The sequence below is a fragment of the Schistocerca nitens genome, chromosome 1 (assembly GCF_023898315.1).
Source record: "Schistocerca nitens isolate TAMUIC-IGC-003100 chromosome 1, iqSchNite1.1, whole genome shotgun sequence".
Classification (NCBI taxonomy): Eukaryota; Metazoa; Arthropoda; class Insecta; order Orthoptera; family Acrididae; genus Schistocerca; species Schistocerca nitens.
Window position 1 is genome coordinate 732792540 of NC_064614.1, and position 27152 is coordinate 732819691.

Here is a 27152-nt window from a genome sequence, read left to right on the forward strand (position 1 = left end):
CAGTACTATCTACTAGTTTGTAAGATGCATTTGTTCATTACAGTTTTCAGAAAATGTTTGTCTGTAATGAGTGGCAAGACCCCTTAGTCACATTTGTGAGGACAGTGGTTCGGATCACTGTTTGACCTTCCGTATTTCTGTATTCTTTGATTCCCCTAAATTGGTTTGCCAAATAGTGGGATGGTTCCAAGGAAAGTGACAAGCCAATTTCTGTCCCCAGCTTGAGTGCGCTCTTATCTAAGGACTTAGCCTACAACTGGGTATTAACCGCTATTATTTATGACACGACTTTAAACTTTTTAGTGAAATGAAGTATGTGATTTGTTTTTTGCTTTGTTGCAGCTGGTGGGCTTTTTGAAGGAGGCCTGTTTGATGAGGCACCCATGCCTGCAGAAGTCCCTGCAGTTGAGACAAGTTCACTGCAGCCACCGGAAGAGCCTCCGAAGCCACCAGAGGTTGCTGCGCCTCAAGATAGTGATGATGACATGGGTGACCACTTCGGAGGACCCCCTTCAGTGGGTGGCCGCAGGTAAGACCTTAATTATATCCTGAAGTTCTCTTATTGAATATTCTTGTTATTTTGGTGTAAAATCATTGTACCACCAGCTGAGAGTAATTATTGCAGTCTTGGTAACTGTTTCTGTGCACACACAGCAGCATCATAGTGATAATCACGAAGCAGTACTTGATTGGAAGCCCTCCAGTATGCACGTAGACAGAAGAAAGCAGGCATTGTTTGCTTATTTTGTTTATTAACACATTAAGAAGTGCAACAGGAAGTTTTGGATTCACCCAACATTAAGTTCACAGCTGATGATAAGAACATTTGTGACACTGTCTATAGATTTAATAGAAGATTAAACTACAGTCCTTATTTTGAAATGAATGTACAATCTTTTATGAATTAACAGTAAAGCAACAGCAGTAATGCTAATAGTTCTTCTTTTCTAATTATCTGAGTAGTGGCTGTACACAGATTGATCTGTATTAACCCTCGGGGGGGGGGGGGGGGGCACAGCTCTTTTTGTGGGTATGTGTGTCGCACGCACGGGGCCCTGCGTTATTGCCACCGCTCTTCCTTTCCAGGCTGTTTTCTCATCCTTATATCCACCCCTTCCCATCCTAGCTGCTCCCACTCCGCCTCTTCTTTCTCCCTTGGTTGCTCCCTTTACGACAAGCCCGGCTATTCCCTCGGTACTGCTGTGTATGATCTTATCTTGCTTTTCCATTCTCCCTTCTCTCTCTCTCTCTTTTTTTTTTTTTTTTTCTTTTTCTTTTTGGGGGGGGGGGGAGTTTGGCCTCTCTTTCAAAATTGTTTCTATAGTGTGAGCCATTTGGGGAAGAACTCCCAACCTAGCATCTTTGGCATAGGTTCCTCTCCTGTCCCCTTCTTCCTCACATTAGCTCCAACTCCCCCCCCCCCCCCCCCCCCTTTCCCCCTGCCCCGGCCTCCTGCTAGGTCGCCAGCATGGTACACAGTAGCTAGCCCATGTGGTGGGGCTGTTATGTAGCCTTCTGGCAACACAGGGATCACACTTCTTGTACCTGAGCTGTTACTGTCCCGTGTATGCCTAGAAGTCTTTTTTTTTTTTTTTTTTTTTTTTTTTTTTTTTTTTTTTTTTTTTTTTTTTTTGTAGAAGACATTGAAGATAAGTTTGGGGAAGTAACCTCTCTTAGTAAGATGTGATCTGGTTCCCTGCTGATCAGAACCTCTTCTGCCAGTCAGTAAGCTTCTTTGTGGTTGTGAGCACATAGGAGACATCAAGGTGAGCATTATTCCTCACGATTCCTTAAATATGACACAGGCCTTTATTTTCCAGAAGGACCTCCTCTTCCAATCTGATGAGGAATTTCGAACTAATCAGGCACGGTGCAGCATTTATTTCGTCCAGTGAATCCAGATAGGTCCTAAGGACAATTGTATTGGTACCGGCACTTTCATCTTACCTTTTGAGGGGGGTACCCTTCCGGAAAAAGTCAACGTTTTGGTTTACTATTGCGATATGAATCCCTATATCCCACCTCCCATGTGCTGGTGCTGGTGTCTCTGTTTTAGTCTCATATCTTCATGAGTGAGGTGACTCCTATTTGCGGCAGCTGCAGCCGCTCTCATTGTGGGGAGTCCTTGCACGCCACCGCCCAAGTGTGTGAACTGTTGCAGTCCATATTCTCCTCGCTCACCAGATTGCCCAATCTATAAAAAGGAAAGGAAGATTCAGGAGGCCTGACAGAGGTTTGACCTTTGAATGTCTGCCTTTGCTTCTGTTGCACACTTTCCTCCTCCTTCTTCCAACTTACCTCCATCCTGTCTCCCTTCCTTTACTCCTCCCTGGTAGTTCCTGCACCCTCCTTTCACGGAACTGTTCCTTGCTCTTGGCTGGAGAAGAAAGCTTCTTTTTTGCCGGGGACAAGAAGGTTGCAGGACTCATGCTCTGTGGGCCTCACAGCCACTTATTCCCTTTCAGATCCCAATATTGCTGTGAACACACACTCTCTCTTCCCAACCACACCTCCTCACACCCTCCAAAAGAGAAGATGATGATGCATATGCCTCAGGACAAGCCACCCCCACCCTCCTCTCCTCCTAACATCTGAGTGGGTGTCAACCCCTCCATACCAATGAGAGTCTGGTCTCTTCCATTCGTGCATGTCACTACACCCTTACCGGTGATGGATACTGACTTAGCACAGTAATTGATTCTGGCCTGTTCAATGTCAATTTTTACTCTAGTACTGCTCTCCTTCAAAGGAACTGTAATCGTTGCTATTGTCATCTTCCAAAATTGCAATCCCTTTTTTCTGTCTACTTTGTGCCTTGTGTTGTATTCCAGCAATCTTATTTCATGGATACCCATTTGCGAATCTTCGTGTTTTCCAAGTCTCTTGCCAGAACCGGGTCAGCCCTTTGTGAGCCTCCAGTGGTTTCTATATGTTGGTCTGCAGGGAAATTGTTAGTTTGTGGGTTCGTTTTCAAACCACACTGGAAGTGGTGGCAATTTGAGATCCGTTTAGACTCTGAGGTAACAGATGCAATCTTTATCTGCCTCCACATTGGCCTCCTGTGCTTCATGCTCTTCTTGCCCTCCTTACACAGCTGCCACGTCCCTTCCTTCTCCTTGGAGATTTTAATGCCCATAATCGTATGTGGGGTGGTACTGTGATCACTGACTGGGGTTGGATAGTTGAATACCTGCTGGCAAGGCTTGATCTCTGCCTCCACAACACTGGACCTCCCACACACTTTCTCAACCATTTATTTTTCCATCTGTAGCCCTAGATTATCCTCTGAATGGGGAGTTAAGAATTCAACAGCTGCTTCAGTGATTCCCACTTCCTTAGGTTCTCCCAGACTGAAGACTGTCCCTCGTGGATCCCAGAAATTTCTGTGGCTATTAAAGAATGCTGTTGTGCCCTCTGACTCCCTCCTTGCCTTTTAACGTCTTTGTGCCCGGGCCCGTTATCTTATTAAATGCCAAAAATAGAATTATTGGAAACAATATGTCACTGCCATCGGGCCACGTACTTCCTCTTTGCAGGTATGAGAAAAGATCAGACACATTTTTGGGTGCTATCCTCCTACAAGTGTTTTGGGAATTTCCCTGAATAGTGTTATCCTCACCCACCCAGACTCTTATCACTGAGCATTTTGCTCAGGCCTCAGCTTTGGTCCAATATCTGCCTGTGCTCAGTCTTCACAAACACTGTCTGGAACAACTCCCTTTATCTTTCATTTCCCGCTGCCCAGAGTCTTATAACACCCTGTTTGGAGAGTGTGAATTCACCAATACTCTTGCTCTTGGCCCTGAAATGGGCCGGGTGCTCAACCAAATGCTTCAACACTTTTCAGTGGCTAGCCAACGGCATATACTTGCCTTTTTTAACTGTTCCTAGAGCAAGGGGCACTTCCCTTCCCACTGGCGAGAAAGAAATGTTATTTCATTTTTGAAATAGGGTCAACTGCCTCTTCAGACAGACAGCTTTGTCCAATCAGTTAACCAGTGCCTTCTGCAAATTACTTGAATGTGTGGTGAGTCAAAGGCTATATTGCTCCTTAAATCCCAGGACCTTTTGGTTTCGACCCAGGGTGGTTTTTTGCTCAGACCTTTCTACTGCAGATAATTTAATACACTTGAAATCTGCAATCCGAACAGTGTTTGCCTGTTGTCAGCGCCTTATTGCAGTCTCTTTTTGATCTGCATAAAGCTTAAAATACTACATGGCACCACAACATGTTGACAACATGAGTGGGACCTTGGTGGCATGCTCCCTGTTTTTATCCGGAACTTTTTCTCGTGTTGCACTTATCAGCTACAGGCTGACGCCTATCCAGAACTTTCTTCATGTTGCACTTTTCAGGTACAGGTTGGTGCCTCCTGTAGCACTTCCCATCTGCAAGAGAATGGCATTCCTCAAGTTTTAAGTGTCATTCAAATTTAGTTGCTATGAGTGGTCTGGTGGCAGCTGTGGAACCTATGTTCTCGCTCCTTGTTGTATACTGATGACTTTTTTTTGTTCATTACCGATGGGTGTTGCTGAACATAAGATGCAGGAAGCCATACAGTGAGCACAAGCTCTCACTCATGGTTTTCAGTTTTCGGCTGCCAAGACCTGTGTTATGTATTTCTGTCAATGTCATATAGGGCATCCCCACGTGGTTCTGTGCCTTGATGACCAGTTCCTGAATGTGGTGGACTCTCATTGTTTTTTAGGACTGGTCTTGGTGCCCGGTTGACATAGCTTTCCCATCTTTGTCAACTAAAGCAAACATGTTGGTAGTGAAGTACACATGTTGGTCACACCTCAACACTCGTCAGTGCCTCAGCAATACCAGCTGAGGTGTGGGCCACCCTACTCTACTCTACTTTGCTCTGACTGCACAAAACATTGGTCCAGTCATGTCCAGATTATGAGAGTCTTGCATATGACTCAGCATCACCTTCAACGTTATATGTACTGGACCCAATACACCATTGTGGAGAACGACTAGCAACTGACGTGTTTCGGACTAGCCCCGTAATCAGCCTGCTAGCAGAGGTTGGGGTTCCACAGTTGTGGATTCTACACCAATAACAGTTGATCACTTACATGTTACACATCAGCTGCTCCCTAGAGCAAGCGAACTACCGTATCCTGTTCTCAGATACAGAGGCCTGCCTCCCGCAATGACTGACCAGGTCTGGGGTTACAGTCGCAGACGCCATCTTCATCCGGACCCATTTTTCAGATCTCCTGGTTTCCCCCACTACCATCTCTTCTTCTCTCGTACACCACCCTGATACATCCCCCATCCACAGCTCTGTCTTGATCTCTTACAAGGTCCGAAAGACCCGACTCTGCCTGAGGCCCTCCGCTGCCAATTCTTCTCCATTCTCTGTGCATTTTGGGGTTCAGAAGTAGTGTACAATCATAGTTCAGTGGTTGCCAGTCATAGTTCAGTGGTTGCCAGTCACATTGGCTTCACTTACGTTCATGCAGGATGTAATGAACCGCACTCCTTGGCAGATGGCTGCAGTTTTTTCATTGTGGAGTTGGTAGTGATCTCTCGTGCTTTTGACCTTATCCGTCGCTGTACACGCGAGTCCTTCCTTATCAGTAACGACTTCTTGAGTAGTTTACAAGGTCTTGACCAGTGTTACCCTCATGATCCCTTGCTTCTGACTATATAGGATTTCTTTTTTTGCCCTCAAAACAGTGTGGCTGCTCGGTGGTCTTTGTCTGGACCCCAGGTCACATTGGGATCCCAGGGAATTAACTCGCTCACAGGCTGCCCAAATTGGCTACTGGCAAGCCACTTCTTGAGATTAGTATTCCAGAACTTGACCTTCAGTTTTTTATATCATGAAGTTATAAGGATTTGGAGTATGAAATGGCATGTTCTGATTTCGCCGAACAAACTATGGGCGATAAACAAGATCACATAATTGTGTAGGTGCTTCATGCAGGCCTCTCGCAAGGACTTCATCGTCCTTTGCTAGTTTGGCATTGGCCATACTAGGCTGTCTCATGGTCATTTCCTCTGTCGCAATGATCCGCCTCACTGTCAGTGTAGTGCATGTTTGACAGTAGCCCCCACTTTTCAAGCCGCTCTGCAGCGCATTCGTAATATTCCTGACTCGATACCACTGGTGTAAGCGAGTGATGGCTCAGCGGCTGACTTGGTTTTATGGTTTATTACTGTAGAGCGTTTTTACCACTGTGTAAGGGAATGTGCCTCAGCCTTGTCAGCCCATTGAGGGGCTTGCAGGATGTGCTGTTGCCTCCTCTGTCCCAACCAGGTAATGGCTGGCTGGGATTGGTGGTGTGCTCCAGCCTCGCCCTACCCTTTGTTTTGCTCTTCTTCACCCTTCTTGCATGTTGTGTTTTTACTTGATGTTCTTTCTGTGTTTTCCGGTGCTTCTCTTACCCTGTCCTTGTTGCTAGTCTTTTCTGGGTATCGTTGGGTGGTACCTCTTTTAAGTGGTTGGCGATGTGTCTCCCCATTACATTTTCTGTCTTTGAGGGCCTCCGGTAGACATCAGGGTTTTCTGACCATAGATTTCGCACACCTTTTCTGTGTAGTTTTAGTGACTCGCCTGCTCAGATAGGAGGATATGATGACCTCATAGTTTGGTCCTTTAAATTGTTGAACCAGGCAATCATCTGATTTAACACTACAGAATCAGCCACACCACAGTTTATAAAATAGTAAGGGAAGTTGGTAAATCTGTGTAGAAAGTTTTGCACTAAGAGTCCATACTGAAATTCACAGAGGAAAGGTGGTTGAAAAATGCCAAGGGATTTGAGAAGCACACTGTGTAATCTGAACAATCAAATCCCATCAACCCAAGAGAGGAGTTCTCTTAAAAGTAGAGTAAATGTACTGATTACTTTATAGACATAGCTGGCAAATTACCATTGCAAGACAAATGTATCTAAATCTGTTCCATAACAATCTTAGTGAATACTGGATCGATTTATCCCCAAACATGGAAGACTATTCAGTTTTTATCATTATTGAAATGTGTACAATTATGTGTTTTGTGGTTGTAGTACAGTAAAGCATTGATTACATTGAATGAGCCACGGTAAAATAATTTACTTTACACTGTAACTGTTAATTGAATATTTGTTCACCAAGCTGAAGGGTTGTTCACCTGAGAGCAAAACATTTTCTGCTTAGTGCTGTTTTGAGTTTTAAATAGCCACATTCAATAAAACACACCACCACTAGAACACAGACACAAAATAGTTTACCTACAGTATATCATTTCCCCTCCTGATTTGATTTCACAACAAAGCCCTCACAAAACTTGACACACGTGAAACCATGCATCTCTATTCTTAACCTTATCCTGATACTCCTCACGAGCTGTGTCCCATGTTGTAGGGTATGTTTTCACCCCTTCAATGAAAAATTTAATATCTGAACCAGTTGTATCCATGGCAGGTTGCAATCACATATGCACTGCCACATTCACCAATAACAACAGATGATTCATGGCAATCGGCGAGATCGTTGCAATGCAGCGATGGCTGGTGAGCACAATCTTCTCACTGTGTTACTGCCGTGGTATGTGTGGCTCCATTGTTGCGCCAACACTGCTGTATCGTGAGAAAATGACATGAGCTCGCAGTAACATATTGTTTGTGTGAATGGAGCCTATGATGACTATGCACATAGTTGTAAACTACCCACTGAAATCTAACTTGCTGTTGAATCGCCCATACAGCGTCGGATCACGTTATGATTACCACCTAAATAATCTTGCAACTAAAGTGTGTCATTTGCTGCACTGGTGAATTAATAGAAAACTGTGTACATATTGTGCTCACAGCTGTCTTTTATATAATACCCCCTTTGTCAGAAAAGTTCCTGGACAGGTTATCTTTATTTCTGAGTTTGCAGTATTAAGAAGGAATAAATGTTTTCATGTTACATGGTATGTGTGCATCCTTGAAATTACCTTGGCCATGTTTACACACACACACACACAAGGTGACAGGGGTGTGCTTATCAACACACCGTTTGGGTTCTTAGCACATTAGTTACGGTGACACAGTGGATGCTAATTGTGAGCAATGAGTGAAAATTAAGCTCAGGAAAACCCCTAGCGAAACACGGACAATGATTAAGCAAGCATGTGCTGGTGTGGAAGTTTGAATAAGTTGTTTTTTCGAATGGCCCTAAAGGTTTTGTGAATTCAGAGATTCAGTGCAAGACAATCCCAGAGCTGGTCACCTGTCTACATCACACACCGATGCAAACGTGGTGCATGTAAGGCAGTTATTGCAAGAGAACCATCATGTTACTGTCCATGCAATATCAGAAGAAATTAATTTGAACCATGATGTATGTCATAAATTTTTACACAAAGATTTAAGGAAGCAGAAAGTTAATGCAAAACTCGTTCCTCAAAGACGAACAGAAAGAGGAAAGGCGAAGAAGTTCTGCTGTACTATTGGATAGAGTCAGGTGTGATCCCACATTTCTGTTGAAGATTATTGCTTGGTGTGAAAGTTAGTGCTACCACTATGACCCTCAAACGAAGCTTCAGAGTGCTGAATGACGGAATTCGTGGATCACCAGCCTCAAAAAAAAAGTCAAATGACAACCTTCAAGAACAGAGAATACATTGATAGCATTCTTTGATGGAAGAGGATTAGTATGGTCCTCCAGGTCAGACAGTGAACTGAACTCTTTACATTGAAGTCTTGTGACAAGCAGTTCGTTGTCTCCACTGTGGTTTGTGCCACACTCAGGACCGGTTCTTACTGCATTACAATGCAAGACCCCATACTGCTTTATCTGTTACCAAGTATCTGGCCAGACATTCTGTTATTGCCATCCCGCATTCACCCAACCTCTCGCCCTGCAATTTTTTCTTGTTTCCGGGAGTGAAAAGTAGAGTGAGAGGAAAGCTTCATTAGGATATCACAGATATACAATGGCCTGTGACAAATGAGCTTACAAGTGTTGCAGTTGAAAATTTCACTGCTTGCTTCCAAGACCTCCTAGAAATGTTGTCAAGTGTGTATAGATAGCCAAGGGGACTACTTTGATAGGAGCTAGGATCATTATTTGATAAATGCAATTTTTTTAACTCACCTGGAACTCTTCTGACAACGGGAGTGTGATCATTGGCATGTGGGCCATAAGCTTATATATGTATCGGAGCCAGATGAAAATAACTGTAGGAGTTTGAAATCAGCAATAATCAATAAAATTTATTATCCTATCATTTTTTTGTGTGGCAGCTGTTCCAAAAACTTGATCGTAGCAGGCTACCATGGTCTCCATGTGTGCAGTTTACGGAACAGCTTTGGACTACCACGTACTTCATTGCATTGGTCTCCAAATTTCATACATCTTTATCCAGTTTGACATTTGTAGAATATCCTTGATCAATGTTTTTTTCTGTGTGAATCCTTCATAACATAACCTTCAACAGCTGTGGGAAGCACTACAGACGGCTTGGCTCCAGATAGATGTGGACACATATGAGAACATGATTGTGACTTGCAGCGTATCAAGTGGTTCAAGCTGTTATTACTTTGGATAGTAACTGGCAACGCTAAAATGTGACTCAAGAGTATACAGTTAATGCAGCATCATTGTAGATTGAAAATATGGCTTTTATTATTTAGATACTCATTGAATGGTTTCGCTGTAGCTCTATATTTATGTCCCTGCAAAAGCTAAACTAGTAGTTTTTTTACTGCAACATTTTGTGATTTTATAAATGCATGTTACGTGTATTTTGATAACCTACGCTGCCGACACTTGAGGTACACTTAATGAAAAGTAAATTGACAGTATTTTTATTATTTTTAATTCATTTTCTATGGTGGTGTTTGATTCTTATGTGTGTACATTGATTTTTGTTATTGCTATTGTAGTAGTATTGGTGGGGAATCAAGGCCAGCAACACCTGTCCTTGGCCAAGTCCCAGAAAGGCCTGCATCTGCGGAGCCTATGATGCAGCCACCACCTGTACCTGAACCATCAGTTTTCCAGCAGGAAGCTGGATTGGAAGACGTCGCTGGTCAGCAGCAAGATCAAACAACTCTCCTGCATAACGAAGAAGAGAGCTTTGCATTAGCACCTGTTGATGCTTCTGCATTAAAAGGCAAGACTTTTGCGTAATTGAAGAATAATTAGTAGTTGTGGAATGTTTGTGTGATTGGGGAGGGGGGTTGAGCTCAAACTATTCCTTATCCATGGTGTTTTGTATGGCCAACATACTGAAATGTGGACATTCTTGATTCATTACAGGTTTTACTAAGACAAAGCGGAAACGGAAGCTGATTGTGGATGAAATTAAGAATATTTCTGGAGAAGAAATGAAAGCTCAGCTTTCAGATACAAGTGACATAGTCACTACATTAGATCTTGCCCCACCAACTAAGAGATTGATGCACTGGAAGGAAACTGGTGGAGTGGAGAAGTTGTTTGCCTTACCAGGGCGCCCCATTCCAGCACGTGTTTTGTTTAAGGTAGTGTTTGAATGTTGTATGTTATTAATTGTTTCCAGGTTTGACTTCTGTTAAAGTTCATTTGCTTTGTGTTCACAGATGTTGTTTTAGAGTATATGTATCTCTTTTGTGGTACATAACATATTGTTGATCCATTGATAGATTGATTTTCGTGTGTGTGTGTGTGTGTGTGTGTGTGTGTGTGTGTGTGTGTGTGTGTGAAGGGGGGGGGGGCTATGTCTAGAATTTTTCAGTGAGTTAATCCAGCTGGTTTCATTTCTGCACAGTTTAATGTTATTGCATGAATTATTCTGTATGCTTAAAAGTTTCTACTTTTGACACAAATTTTGCAACTTTCTGCTCTTCATATACCTTTAAATACCATGAGCTTCGAAACTTTAAAAACAAATTGCTTGTCACTACAGAAACACATACACCGAAACACGTCGGCAGCTGTATCTATTCACCTTCTACATTGCCATACCTTATGCATTCACCAGCTGCATCCCCTCATCCCTTCCTCACCCCTCCTTCAGGTTCCCTTGGAGCCACTCCTACAACCCAGTATAAGGAGAAGATGCTGTAGAAGTACCCACATCAGAACCATTGTCTCGTAAGAATTTATGTTCTGTTGATATGTCTTACTATTCAGCCTCACCTCAAGACCAAGTCAAGCTTGTTGCTTGTCACTTCTGATCACTATATTTAGGGAATTAGTATGTTCATTTCACATGTACCATATAAATTACTTTAGTTGCAGAAAAAAATGTGTTGTTGTTGTTGTTGTGGTCTTCAGTCCAGAGACTGATTTGATGCAGCTCTTCATGCTGCTCTATCCTGTGCAAGCTTCTCCATCTCCCGATACCTACTACAACCTACATCCTTCTGAATCTGTTTAGTGTAGTCATCTCTTGGTCTCCCTCTACGATTTTTACCCTCCGCACTGCACTCCAATACTAAACTGGTGATCCCTTGATGCCTCAGAATATGTCCTGCCAACCGATCCCTTCTTCTAGTCAAGTTGTGCCACAAATTTCTCTTCTCCCCAATCCTATTCAGTACCTCCTCTTTAGTTATATGATCTACCCATCTAATCTTCAGCATTCTTCTGTAGCACCACATTTCGAAAGCTTCTATTCTCTTCTTGTCGAAACTATCATCCACGTTTCACTTCCATACATGGCAACACTCCATACAAATACTTTGAGAAAAGACTTCCTGACACTTAAATCTATACTCGATGTTAACAAATTTCTCTTCTTCAGAAACACTTTCCTTGCCATTGCCAGTCTACATTTTATATCCTCTCTACTTCGACCATCATGAGTTATTTTGCTCTCCAAATAGCAAAACTCATTTACTACTTTAAGTGTCTCATTTCCTAATCTAATACCCTCAGCATCACCCGATTTAATTTGACTACACTCCATTATCCTCGTTTTGCTTTTGTTGATGTTCATCTTATATCCTCCTTTCAAGACACTATCCATTCCGTTCAGCTGCTCTTCCAGGTCCTTTGCTGCTTCTGACAGAATTACAATGTCATTGACGAACGTCAAAGTTTTTATTTCTTCTCCATGGATTTTAATACCTACTCCGAACTGTTCCTTTGTTTCCTTTACTGCTTGCTCAATATACAGATTGAATAACTTCGGGGAGAGGCTACAACCCTGTCTCACTCCCTTCCCAACCACTGCTTCCCTTTCAAGCCCCTCAACTCTTATAATTGCCATTTGGTTTCTGCACAAAATGTAAATAGCCTTTCGCTCCATGTATTTTACCCCTGCCACCTTCAGAATTTGAAAGAGAGTATTCCAGTCAACATTGTCAAAAGCTTTGTGTAGGTCTACAAATGCTAGAAACGTAGGTTTGCCTTTCCTTAATCTATTTTCTAAGATAAGTCGTAGGGTCAGTATTGCCTCACGTGTTCCAACATTTCTACGGAATCCACACTTGTTTCCCCAAGGTCGGCTTCTACCAGTTTTTCCATTAGTGTTAGTATTTTGCAGCTGTGGCTTATTAAACTGATAGTTCGGTAATTTTCACATCTGTCAACACCTGCTTTCTTTGGGATTGGGATTATTATATTCTTCTTGAAGTCTGGGGGTATTTCGGCTGTCTCATACATCTTGCTCACCAGATGGTAGAGTTTTTGTCAGGACTGGCTCTCCCAAGGCTATCAGTAATTCTAATGGAATGTTGTCTACTCCCAGGACCTTGTTTCGACTTAGGTCTTTCAGTGCTATGTCAAACTCTTCACGCAGTATCATATCTCCCATTTCATCTTCATCTACATCCTCTTCCATTTCCATAATATTGTCTGCAAGAACATCGCCCATGTACAGACCCTCTATATACTCCTTCCACCTTTCTACTTTCCCTTCTTTGCTTAGAACTGGGTTTTCATCTGAGCTTATGATATTCATGCAAGTGGTTCTCTTTTCTCCAAAGGTCTCTTTAATTTTCCTGTAGGCAGTATCTATCTTACCCCTCAAGAGATAAGCCTCTACATCCTTAAATTTGTCCTGTAGCCATCCCTGCTTAGCCATTTTGCACTTCCTGTCGATCTTATTTTTGAGAAGTTTGTATTCCTTTTTGCCTGTTTCATTTGCTGCATTTGTGTATTTTCTCCTTTCATCAATTAAATTAAATATCTCTTCTGTTACCCAAGGATTTCTGTTAGCCCTCATCTTTTTACCTACTTGATCCTCTGCTGCCTTCACTATTTCATTTCTCAGATCTACCCATTCTTCTTCTACTGTATTTCTTTCCCCCATTCTTGTCAATTGTTCCCTAATGCTCTCCCTGAAACTCTCTACAACCTCTGGCTTAGTCAGTTTATCCAGGTCCCATTTCCTTAAATTCCCACCTTTTTGCAATTTCTTTAGTTTTAATCTACAGTTCATAACCAATAGATTGTGGTCAGAGTCCACATCTGCCCCTGGGAATGTCTTACTATTTAAAACCTGTTTCCTTAATGTCTGTCTTACCATTATATAATCTATACTGAAACCTTCTAGTATCTCCAGGGTTCTTCCATGTATACAACCTTCTTTTATGATTCTTGAACCAAGTGTTAGCTATGATTAAGTTATGCTCTGTGCAAAATTCTACCAGGCAGCTTCCTCTTTCACTCCTAAAACCCATTCCATATTCACCTACTACGTTTCCATCTCTTCCTTTTCCTACTATCAAATTCCAGTCACCCATGACTATTAAATTTTCGTCTCTCTTCACTATCAGAATAATTTATTTTATCTCATCGTACATTTCATCAATCTCTTCGTCATATGCGGATCTAGTGGGCATATAAACTTGTACTACTGAGGTAGGTGTGGGCTTCCTATCAATCTTGGCAACAATAATATTTTCTTTAAATTTAGCTGCTAGTCAAATGCATCTTGTATGGAGCAGGATCTCAGAGAACCTTTTGCCATAAATTTAAGCTTGCATTTGTCAGCTTTATGGTGAGGTAACTTTTCGAATGTTCGTACTTCAATGTCACACTGTTACTTGATTTAGAGTCATCCTTTCTTCATTTGTTTTATAAGTGGCAAAGATAGGGTCTGATGTCACATAAATGAGCAAACAACAAACACATTCTTGAAACTACTTTTGCTTACATTAAATATAGGTATGTCTGATTCTTCTTGTAATGTTGCCATTCAGAACTACCAAAGACACCTCACAAGTCGCCCAGCTGAGAATTATGACTTCGGCTTGGGCGTTGATGAAGGGGAAGAAGATATGGCTCTTGAACAGGTCCGTGAAGGGGAAGCAGAGCTCGTCCAACAAGATCCCCGTCGGTCAACTCGCAAAAGAAAACTGGTTGAACCTGAAGAGTATCAGGTAAATAGAACAGAACATCTTGTTCAGGGTAAGAATAACCTGCAATATTATTTCTGACTAGTTGCATTGATGTAATGTTGTGTGTGTGTGTGTGTGAGCGCGCGCGCGCACGCGCGCTCATTTTCTCTGCATCATAAAACAGTCCACTGTTATAACGTTTGATTTCTAAGTGGCGATGTATTGTATCCAGATCATATATTTTCTTAATTATTATTTGATTCTATGGAAGAAACTTTTTACAATTGGTGTACTTATGAGTTAGGTGTTATTATTACATACACATGATCAAACTTATTACACGTACAGTGAAACCTCTGTGTAATGTTTCTCCATGTAATGTTTTCCTTCATGTTATTTCCATCTTCTCGGTTCCGACCAGAAGCCCATACACAGAATGCTAAAGTTATCTCTTTAGTACGTTTCCTCTTTAGTACATTTCCTCTACACAATGATTTCCTCAATGCAATGCTCCTATTTTTGGAAACCTAATCAGTTATTTCCCTCTTTATAGTGTTTAAGCCACTGGTGTAGATGCTTCATTTTCCTTTCTGTGGATTTGCGCAGGCTCCAAAAAGCCGTGCTCAGCTTGAGTCAACATCAGCTTCAGCGCCCAAGTAACGTGAGATGTGATGCCCATCATGCCTGTCATTTGTATCGTTGGCACTATTCTTTTGTATCTCGTGTGAGCAAATGGTGAACATCTGAACAGTGTTTTTAACACTGTGCCCCTATTACATGATACACCTAAGGGGTGCCCCCAGGTGTACATGTTTGGAACTGGAGACTGGTTCACATCGACCGATTACTCGATACACGCAGGATATTCCTGGTGCAAATCTGCACTAGCGCATTAGATGGAATAACGCTTGAAAATGGAAGGGAAGTGAGTGATTTTTTGTAAAGTCATTCGTTTGAATTAAAAATTTCTGACAAGTGAGAGCTCAAGGCTCCTATTTTATTAGGTGATTGTTGTTCTCTTATGTAGCTGTCACAGAATTATGTTGTTACTGTTCCGAATTATGGCTCAACTGTTTATTTTGTACTATGACACTTGGTTGCTCAAGGATATTGTATGTAAATTTGTAACAATAATGAAAATTCTGGGATGGAGCAATCATAAAATAAGGGAAAGGCAACTACTCACCTACTGTATAACGGATCGGTGTGGAGAGCATAGAAAAACTTAAAAGAAATAGCAATAGTATACACAGACCCTAAATTTACATTTATACAGCAGTTTGCATATGGTGGACCTACTTTTTTTTCAAATATTTCTCTGGCAGTGTCTGTAACCATTAAGATTAGGGCAGGATGAAGATGACAACAAAAAAACAGATGTTTTTGTGTTCAGCCCTGGCTGAGAAAAATGAATGAAGGAATTCGAGTCCCGAAGATCAAAAAATCCTGGGTATGTGATGTTAAAGTTGTGCCAATCCAAAGATTTTTGTGGAAATTTGACTGAGATTGTATTTTACTAATTCATTATTAAAATAATTGTTTCTAGCTAATTCTTTTTTAATTTTTACCATTTAAAGTATTTTTCTATATATTCTCAGTAAAATTTGACTACTTTTGTGATTACCAATATAGAGGTTTCACTGTATATGATCAAACTTATATTTTTTCATACATATGCCTTGATAAAAAACATCAGTGGATCAATTTTGTTGTAGTTAATTTTTATTTTTAAGTTTTTCTTGTTCTTATTACACTGTTGGCAAAACTGTTAATTTGAAAATTGGTGTTACATTCAGTTGGTTGTTAACAAGCTTCACACATCAGCAGACATGTACTTAGTGAAAATGGCTTCCTATGAAAAAAAGTATGAAAGCCATAAATAAAATGTTACAAGAAGTACTAAATGCAAATTTAGATGATGACAATGGTACGGATATCTTTGCAGTGATAATGATGATAATAACAATCTACTGAGTGAACATTCAGATGTAGCAGAAGTGAATCCTGTATCTGAAAATGAAGACAATTCTGATGAAAATGGAAAATCTGGTGACAAAGAAATGGGAAAAAATTACATAGGAAAAAATGGTAAATTATGGAAAAGTTACCTCCTCCTTAAAGTCACAGCAGACAGCATAACATTGTTATAGGTAAGCCTGAGTTGAAGGCTTGCTGTGAAAACATTTCAAAATTATGTGAAATTATCAAACTTGTTTTACTGATTGAGTTGTTGAATGAAATTTGCCTTCACACTAATTTGAGGGTGCTTCTAAAATTCTGTATTGATGGAACAATGTTATTGCAGAAGAAATTCTAGCATTTATTGGACGGTGTATTCTTGCATGTGTTATGAGTTTGAAGAAAGAATTGGTTGTAAATTTATGGGCCAAAACCCTGCATTTTCTGGGACAGAATTTACTGCAACAATGGGAAGAGACGGATTTGTTCAAATTTTGCTTGTCCATAGTTTTGGCGATAAAGTCATAAGATGTGAATCTATAATGTCAGACAAATTAGCACCAATCAGAAGAATTTTAGACAGTGTAATCAGCAGATATCAAATGGCTTATACTTCAAATCATTACGCTGCAGTAGACGAACAGTGTTCATGAATCTGGAATGAAAGTTTGGGTTGCAGCAGACGGCCAAACTTTCTGCACACAGTTTGTGCAAGCATATACTGAAAGAAAAAAGAAGCAGGGTCTCCATTTAGTCAAGGATCTGGTCAATAATTTGTGCGGAACAGCCAGGAGCCCCACTATTGACAAGTCTCTTTATTTTTTACTAGCTGTAAGCTAGCAGAGTTCCTTTTAACAAAGAATACGACATTGGTAGGCACAATGTGGCATAATATGAGAGCGCTTCCAGAATTATTTTTGAAAAATAAACAAAGAACGATACACTCTTCCTCTTCGGTTTTACCAGTGAACCAATGTTGGCGTCTTATGAGCCAGCAAAGAACAGAGCGCTAATACTACTCTCATCCCAACATCATGGTGATTCATAAACTAAGAAAGTAAATGGCTTCAAGCTGGAAATTATGTGTTACAATACTACCAGCAGTGGTGTTGAACGAATTAGTGAGGGAATATACATGCTCAAGAGCTCCTGGACAATGGCCTATGAAACTCTCCTTCAATTTGATTGGTGTTGCCTGTGTGAAGGCTTTCGTTCTCTGGATGACAAAAAATCCAACTGGGCAGCAAAAGAAGAAATATTACCGGCATCTGTTTGTGCTTGCTTTGGGAGGAGAAATTGTGAGACCTCACATTGAGCAAAAAGCAAAAAATGAAAATAAATTGATCAACATGTCCTCAGTGTAAGCAATTTGATGGGTGTATCTACAAACACCCAACAAGCCCAAACAGTAGAAAGAACTCAATGTGGCCAACGTGGTAGATGTGTCTTATGTGAATTAAGAAAAGACAGGAAGACAGTCTGGAAGCGTGAAGAATGTAATGAATGGGTTTGAAAGGATCACTGTGATACAGTAATCTGTGTAGCTTGCAAAATTGTTTCAACTCGTGTCACTGTTCTCGATTAAAATTTCTCTTTGGTAACAAAAGAAGTAGACTAATGTCACGTTTTAATATTTAAATCAAATTTTATTTTTAAAATACTATACTGCCGGCCGGAGTGGCCGTGCGGTTCTAGGCGCTACAGTGTGGAACCGAGCGACCGCTACGGTCGCAGGTTCGAATCCTGCCTCGGGCATGGATGTGTGTGATGTCCTTAGGTTAGTTAGGTTTAAGTAGTTCTAAGTTCTAGGTGACTGATGACCTCAGACGTTAAGTCGCATAGTGCTCAGGCCCATTTTTAAAATACTATAATGAGAATAACTCTGAATAAAAATTGAACTTAATGTCTCTTTAAGTGCTTTTCTCAGTAACCCACAACTGATCTACAACAGAATGTATTTTGTAATGATAATAAAGTTTAGGTAATAATTTACAGTATAAAATATGGCTCAAACTTTGAAGCAAAGTACCTACTCAATAACAGCTGAAAATGTTTTAACTCAGTGGCTCAAAGATTAATTATAAATGTTTGGTGATTTTAGCCATCAAAAAAAGTTGACCTGGCACAAGAAGAGGAGGTACCTGATGTTGGTCAGTACTTACCACAACCTTCAGTGGCCCCTACTGTCACTGATACACTGACTGTGACAAGTACAGCTGCAGAAATTGCTGTGGGTGTTGTTCCTATGGACACAGTTGCCCATATGCCACCTCATACTCCTGCCCCAGAGGTTTCAGACGTTCAGCAGCTACCTGTTGTGCCTCAGCCACCTGCAACACCACTACAAGTTCCTGTTGACTCAGATATGCCTCATCTACCACCGGAGCAGGTATATATAATTGATTACTTGTTCCCACATACATTATTTAACTTGTGTAGCTCCATAACAACAGGATTGCCAACTTTGTAATACAGTCTCCATTCAAATCCCCCCTGCCCTCATTTAAACATATTTGATGGGATCGTTGTGAGCTAGAGTAAATATTAAATGTACTCATGCTCTGTAACAAAAAATTGACCATGTGCAGAGTGAAACTTGCATGAAATGCCATTCTCAAGCAGAATAACAGCTATATTGTGTTTTAATAACTGAAGTCGTTTCAACCCCATCGGATGATTACTGCACTAAATCTGTTATGGGATAATTTCATGTTATCAAATTTTGTAAATTGTTTTGGGGTGTTAGGGCATCTCTGTCACTTTGTCAACAGAATACACTCATTTTTGTTACTTCAAGGAATTCAAATTTTTTTGAGATTTTTGCTAGGAAGTTTCCACAAGCCTGCATTACTTACATATTATGTAAAGAGGTTTCTGAGTATCGTGATTCTTAGAGCAGTTACTGGTGTACCTTTTAGCTATGATATGTTGTGATTTAGTGTGTAAATAAATAAAGAAAATTAGAGTGGATAAGTTATCACGCAGAATGTGATGTGAGTTGCAATATTAAAACTGATTTTGTTCCATCCATATTTGTGAGATACGGAGCTCTTACACGCCATCCTACATCAACATTTTCTTTATTATTCTGTGTAGATTAAAGAAAGCTTTTTAGTACATATTTAGGGTATTTTACATGTGAGGAAAAGATACTCTGAATTATCTATAGTTGAAAAATAGCTAATTAAAAGCCAGACAAATTGTGTACCTAAGAGCAAAATGAAAAGTTCTCAACCTAGTAGCTAATGTAGCAGACCCACATCTCGTCTACAGTAACAAGTGGACTCACAAACTTAGTTCAGTTCTTATTAAACCAGTCCAAATATTGTCAGTAAATTAATTTTCCATTTTGTCAGTGGATATCATTCAACAAGTGTGCCAAGAATATTGCACAACATGTTGTAGTTAATTCTTCATGTGAAATGTACTGTATAATTTTTCTGATACAGGGTGTATACGACCCGGGAGATCTGGGAAAAACACGGGAATTTTTTAGAATTCCGGGAATTTTTCATTGTTTTAGGTACCAGTTAAATTTTAGTAATTTTGACTGGTAAGAACCAATACTCTAACGAAGGATATTACTGTATCCCACTTCTGCAGAATAATACTGCAGCAACAAAACATGAACGAGAGAAAAAAACTAAAATAAAACTTAAGTCGCAAAGGAAATGCGCCATATACAACAAAAAAACACAGTGCTCATACAAGCGTCTGCCAACCAAATTGTGTCAAAGGCTTTAGGAAGAATAGGCTGTGCTTCCTAAAAACAAATTGCCTCTGATGAGATTGACGTGACAGCTGTTTACATTAGATTCATTTGAGCAGTTGCGGGCGGGCTCTTGAGCATGCGCAGTTGAGTCGCGTATGAGTAGTACCTTCTCCCACTTCTGCTTACAGATGTGTGGCTGGGTGCCTCTGTCTAAATTGCTCCGGTTCGGAAATATCATGTATCCAGACCTGATGCACAGAGCAGTCTGAGTTGTAGTGGGGAGGTGGGTAGTCTCTAGTGATTTTGCTGTTTCCTCTTCGTTTATTGCTCTCACATTAAATGAAAACAAAACGGATTTCTGTGGCCGGGAGCTGCCAAATGAATTAAAATACGTTCGCTTAGTTGCGGAAGGCTAAAATATGTTGTTAGTTTCAGGCTTTTTCCCACCTTTCTGACAGTCAAGCATTAATCGCCTTGCAGAACAATGAAGTTATTTTTTACGGTTTGCTAAAGAGGTTTGGCTTTTATTAATCTTTTGCGCCGAGGCAGTCAATTTATTTGAAACAATGTGTTTAATTTCACTGTGTTCGCTGCACACTGTTCGCTGCATTTCAAGTGCACGTTTTCCATCTTCTAGTTCGTATGGCATTTTGCCATAATAAAGAACCGAACATGAAATACAGTACTGGTACTCAAGAAAATTTACATCCGAATCTGGACACAGGATTGTGCACTTTAAACCGAATTATGCATTGTAGTTTCGTTCACGAAATTCCGATGCTCTTGAGGTGTCCTTTGATGTCTTGTTTCTTTTATGACATAATACAAGATCTTTTTATGTTTTACACGTACAAACATGCGGGCTTCCTGCGTCATCGTTATCTGGCGCTCTCTGGCAACTGCTGAAACGAACCAATTTCTAACAGGTCACGGGAAAATATTGTGAATGGTGGTTTGAAAATTGTTACTTTCAAAGTAAATTTCCTTTTACGCAAGATGAGCTACCATATGTGCGAGAATGTACGATGGATTTCTTAAACCACAGAGCGTTTGACTCTCATTTAAAAATCAACTCTTTGAGGACGACCATCTAGAAGAATTTCTAGCCTAGAAGATCGGACATTTACGTCGTTATTAAAAATTTTACTGGCACATTTTTTTTATGTATCTTAAAGTGTAACACGCGCAAGAAGATCAGCATTATATGTGAAAGCTTCTCTTGAAGCTTATTAATCTTAGAGATCAATATTATTTGTGAAAGCTTTGTCTTTCTTGTAGCAACACTATGTATATTAATTTAAACCATTAACTTTTCTTTTTTGTGTGTTCGCGCTACTTACGAGTAATCTTGCTATTGGTTGACTACATCACGTGTCTTATGCTAACATCAGCTGGCGAGATCACGTGACATGAGCTATGACTAGCTTACAAAACCGCGTCGCAATCTCGATTTCATTGCTTCGGAAAGTAACATGCAGTGTTTGGTGGAAATCGAATTTATACCTCCGTAACACGAAAAAATGCAGTGTACATGTTGCTGCACATCAAAGATCTTTCCAATACGTGTCCCCCCCCCCCACCCCACCCCCCCCCCCCCCCCCCCCCCCCCCCCCCCCGGATTTCGTTTTCTAAAGTGCCGGCAAATTCTACGTCTGTGTAGAAAACCATTAACATTCTAAGGATTGATAAGTTTTGCAGCACCGAGGAAAAGTATATTGTCACTTAAGACGGAAAAAGTGTATTTTCACCTGGGAGAAAGTGTATTTTCAACCGGGAAAAACCCGTTGTTGTTGTTTTTTTTTTTTTGTCCAAACAAAGAATTTTATAACAGCCAATATCCAGTTGAAACATTCAAACCAAGTAAACAAAACATGACTATTTTAGGAAGCTATATAATAAGAAGTGTTCCAACAGATTACCAAGTATGTACCAGCATAATTTTGTTGATACCCTTGTAACAATATGCGAGACCAAGAACCTTACACATTCCCCTCCTTTGCGGAAGGCTTCAACTGCTAAATACTGAGTGAAATCTTCGTTCAAAGATCAGGCTAAGTACTCTGGTACCCAGTGCTGACATTTTACAAAGATATGTATTGGGGGCTATTTCTTAATTGCAAAATTGAGACCACGTTGTTGTCTTGAGTGTATTTCCCCATATTTACATGAAAAAAGTCCATACCCATTTTTTAACAAATATTAATCTTTATGGGTTATGGTAATTTGCACAAACAGGGTAAATAAAGAATCAAAATCAACTGTAAAATTTTCTCATTTAATTCACTGACTATTACTATTTCATTTCTTGTTTAATGAAACTCTTCAGTAAGATGAACGTTGAGGTATGACTTTGTTAAGGATTCAATATAAAGATTCACATAATGTATAAGGAGTCTCAAATGGAATGCAAATATTTCAGTAGATGGCAGTTTGGTCAAGAGTTAAAAGGTTCGTAACAAACAAGTGTTCAGTGGGTATAGAATAACAGCTGCCTCAATATTACACATGAAATATGCCAATATCAAAATTTTAAAAAATCAGATAGAAACAGTAAGCAGGAACGATAAGCAACCAGTTGTTGTGGCATGTACTCACACACATAAGATCACATTCTGTTAAGCTACTTCTCTTTTTTCTGTATTGAAGGTGACCTGTGCATGCATCCCCCCCCCCCACACACACATCAACAAAAATAATCAGTTTTTGAAAATCTAATGTAATTGGATGGACAAAAGATTTACTCGCCAAGTGGTGACATGCACAAGGGTTTCGTAAATGCGCAAGCTTTCGAAGACAGTGACTCTTCTTCTGGCAGAAGGATTGAGGGGGAAGGAAGAAGGTTGAAGGAAAATGACTGGCAAGGTTTAGGAAGTGGGGAGAATTTGGAAGAGTTGGCCAGAACCCTGGGTCTGGGGAGACTTTCCAGACAGGATGAAAAGGAAAGGCTCTATCCCTTTTGTTAAGTCTCCCCTAAACCAGGTTTCTTGATGATTTTTCTGGGCTTTCCCAGTTTTTTAACCCTTGCCAGTCCTTTTTCTACATTCTCCCTTTCCTTCAGTCATTCTGCCAAAAGAAGGAGCTACTGGCTCCAAAAATGAAACTGGAAAAATCTGCAAACTGGTCTCTCATTGTAGTCTTAATCTTCCTTGCTTATGTATACATTGATGTTGACTGCCATTTATGAAGTTCAGACCATCTGTTCCATGGATAGAAATGCATCCCCAGATCATCTGTCCTGCTGGGTGTTTTGACTGTTTGTGTTAAAAACTAAGGTAGAAATTCTTCACCTAATGTGCAACATACAAACACTTTGCCATCAGAGCCACGCAGAATAAATCTAGACTTATTTGAAAAGATTACCCTGTTCCACGTTTTTGGCATGCATTTCACATGTGCTTCTGCCCATTTTAGCCATTGTTGTCACATTGTTTTTGTCAATAAAGGCTACTGTTGTAATGGGGAAAAAAATGGAAATGAAGTCCCATGCTTCTTTACAGAGCGTAGGGGAACGATGCAGGAGACCCGCACCGCCTTACTAGGCAAGGTCCTAATGGAGGTGGTTTGCCGTTGCCTTCCTCCAACCGTAATGGGGATGAATGATGATGATGAAGACGACACAACAACACCCAGTCATCTCGAGGCAGGAAAAATCCCTGACCCCGCCGGGAATCGAACCCGGGACCCCGTGCTCGGGAAGTGAGAACGCTACCGCGAGACCACGACACTGTTGTAATGAGACATCACCAATTTTTTTCCAGTCTCACTTTAGTCCAGTTTATGACAGGCAACAACCCATGAGAGAAAGTTTGTTGATGGTTGTTTGATAGTAAACATCCTTTCTCTACCTCTTCCTTTTTCACGATCATCATTCCCTGTCTGCTTGTATTTTTTCAGTAACCTCATATTGTAGGCTGATTAACCCTTAACTACTGTGGATGTTCACAGGAACACATTTACTATGGAGGGGTCTCTTAGATGGCCTATTTTTCTTTTATGTTTGGTGAATATATATTTTCGTGACTTCCTGTTGTTCATTACACTTCTTGGAAGCAGGCTTTATGGAAATTTGCACTTTTTAAACAATGCAGAATTTAAAACACTTTGAAAACTAGAACACAGCAAAATTTGCAGTTTATTTTTATTTTATGTATTAATAAAATAACAGCACATAGTTAGCACTCTACTCAGTCAGATTATCATCAGGAACACGGTATTACAGATTCGCAACATAATTGTATGGAGAAACACATTTCAGTTATGACAAATTGTCTTTGGAATCAACTTTCAGTTTACTTCTCATCGTTTCAGCCTTAGAGCGATTATTCCACCCCATAATTCTATCAAGCGAGAAATTTCACCAAATTTTTATTTTAAACGTCAAGAAGAAAGTTGATAGTATTTGTTTCACCTTATGTATTCTTCTGAGGCCATGAATAAAATTTTAATTGCTTTCAGCCTGCATGCATTTACGCAGATTGCCTTACCATTCTCCAACCAAATCGAAACACCACACTGTTGACATGAATATCTTGTTTTCTACTTCAAACATGGACAACAAAAGACAGATGTTTTTCGTTTTTCAAAAAACTATTTATGTATTTGAGCCTCATATCTCCAAAACAGGAATTTTTCCAAGAATTTTCCTGAATCTGTTGCAGTCCAGGCAGCTGCAAGATAATATTGAGTTGCCATGTCCTTACGTTACATGACGGCTTCTGTTTTCTCCATCGAAAACAACTTTATGTTCTTACCGAAGAAGTATGCCTCTCTGAATTAGTAACGTGATTGCTAAATACTCAGAATCAGAGTCATTATCACTATCGTCAGAGTCTTCATCTCAGAATTTGCTGAGACCTTCTTGAACCTTCTTGAACACCTCCATCTCATAGAACACATTGCATAGAAGGTCTAACTTTCCTCATCACAGAGAAACGATAACATTCAAGAGAAACATGACACGCAAAGAGTATGGTATGTCTGTGAGACCTCTCAAGGCCCAAAAATAAGAAACAAATTGCAACAACAATGCCAGATTTCTGATACGTGTAGCTTGCCCTCCAATAGAGAGGAGTCTATTTCATCTCACAGGGGTGTGGGAAATATCACAAGACAAAAAACTGTAGCAGTCTGACACACAAGCAAGTATAGCATCTTTCTTTTTTCTAATTAATTCCACTGACCTGCCCATCTTTTCACTTCAATGTGTCAACAGAAAATGGACGTATGAACATTGCATCATTGTAAAAAATAAAGAGTGGCAACGAGGAGTTGGATATTGTTGGAAAAAATGTGATAGAAAGTAAAAGAATAAAGGCAACAATATATAACCAGTGACTTTCCTGTTACAAAGAAGATAATTTTTAAACTGGAATTTTGTGTGTGCATACGATAGTGCTGTCCCAAATTAGTCAGTTGTTCAATTAAAATTGCTTGACAGTTGATTTCCATCACTTGCTGCTACAGTGTTGCCACATCTGCTGATGGCTACTGCTCGGTTATGGGTAACACACACACACACACACACACACACACACACACACACACACACACACATTGGGACACTTCACAACTGCTGTTAATGTGTAACACGGAGCAGTGTTGGAAGCGGCCACTGCAAGGTATGTGGGAATGCAGGATGCTCTGTCGATAGCTGATATTAAGTGACCAGTGACTAAACTGCGGCAGATTATGCGTTTTGTTGCCCTGAATTTAATAAACTCGTGTGCTAAGCTAACCACAACCTCATGATGTGCAGTGTATCTGAGAAAACGGCGATCAACGATCTGCGACAGAACAAAAGTCACGATCACTTCGTTCACGTTGTGTAAACGTAGCCTCTACAAGCAAACTCTAGAGAGAGGGAAAAAAATCAGTTTCAGCACTAAAAGCAAACTAGTTTCTTGCTATCATTGGTTACCTGAAACTAACCTCACACAGGCTACACAAGTTACTGCATTACCAACCAATTGGCTGCCCTGGTTGGCAATTGGTTGCAGATTACAGGCGACACGGACAAATTTCCAACAAAAAAAGAATGATGGGGAAAAAATAAGATCAAATAAAAAAAGTCAGTACAATTATGAAAATAACACGGCAAACTATTGGAAGTTAAAAATTATATTTAAGCCAGTTAATTGAATGAAAATAATATCAAACTCTTTTGGTAAGATTTAGAAATTAAAAAAAAAATAATTCGCTACGCGTGGTGAGATTTGAACCTTTGACCATCACGTCAGGTGTGCTATGCCAGACTGCTGAGTTAAACAGGCATAAAAACCGTGGTGCCCAATCAGAACAATGAATTGCAGGTTTTAAATATTTGGCTTCATGCAATGTTGTGTGAAGCTTATGTAATGTAAGCTGATCTGTGATTAAACTGTATAGGTGATGCTGAATCACGTCTTATGTGGAACTCTCCAATAATGCATGGTTCGTAATGCATATGAAAAGTGTGTATTTCATTACCATCATTTTGTGTGTGTGTGTGTGTGTGTGAGAGAGAGAGAGAGAGAGAGAGAGAGAGAGAGAGATGAAATAATAATGCCAGACCTAGGATTTGGGATCCAAGAAAGCAATCTGGACAAGGAACTATTACAAGTCATTTGACCAATTGTTGTGGCAGTTTTGCAGCAGCGAATGGTTAGGGGGTGACATTGAGCACTTACAGTGGAGAAAATAACTATAATTTTAATCAGACTATAATACTGCATTTGTTTCATGGTATGCATTAACAAGGACAGTAAAATATGAAGAATAACCAGTACTCCAGCAGTGACAACACTGCCCAGGCCTACTCAGACTGCTGCAACGGTACAGCAGCTCTGCTCAGTCACTGCTGTAGTACTGGTTATTTGCATTTCACTATCTATTTTAATATGTATCAATAAAACGAATATCACACTAGACTAATTTGAGACCACTATGTTGAATGACCACACTACATTCTGCTTTAAAAATAATTTTGTTTGTAGTGGGAAATGAATCTTAAATTATCTGCTGAAATACCAGAGACAGCTCTTATTAGAGGGTTTTTTTTTTTTTTTTTTTTTCCTCCTCTGATTCAAAATTGACTTTTGTTTCATCAATTTTTTTTGTTGAATTGTGGTTCAGAAGAAATTTCTGTGCTTGGTGCTACACCAGTTTCAAAATTTGTTGAAGATGAGTAAACATTGTAAGTAGTCTGCTTGGTTGTGAAACCATTTGTGTAAAAATAACAATATTA

General features: G+C 40.1%; 1 protein-coding gene across 1 annotated transcript in view; it reads left to right on the forward strand.

Annotated features, from left to right (window-relative positions):
* LOC126259965 (double-strand-break repair protein rad21 homolog) overlaps positions 1-27152 on the forward strand; it is a 66558-nt gene that overhangs the window by 23453 nt on the left and 15953 nt on the right. The window contains exons 6-10 of the mRNA XM_049957083.1: positions 343-529; positions 9877-10106; positions 10253-10473; positions 14122-14301; positions 18320-18607. Of these exons, the coding sequence (XP_049813040.1) occupies positions 343-529; positions 9877-10106; positions 10253-10473; positions 14122-14301; positions 18320-18607 (1106 nt within the window). The remainder of the gene's footprint in view (positions 1-342; positions 530-9876; positions 10107-10252; positions 10474-14121; positions 14302-18319; positions 18608-27152) is intronic.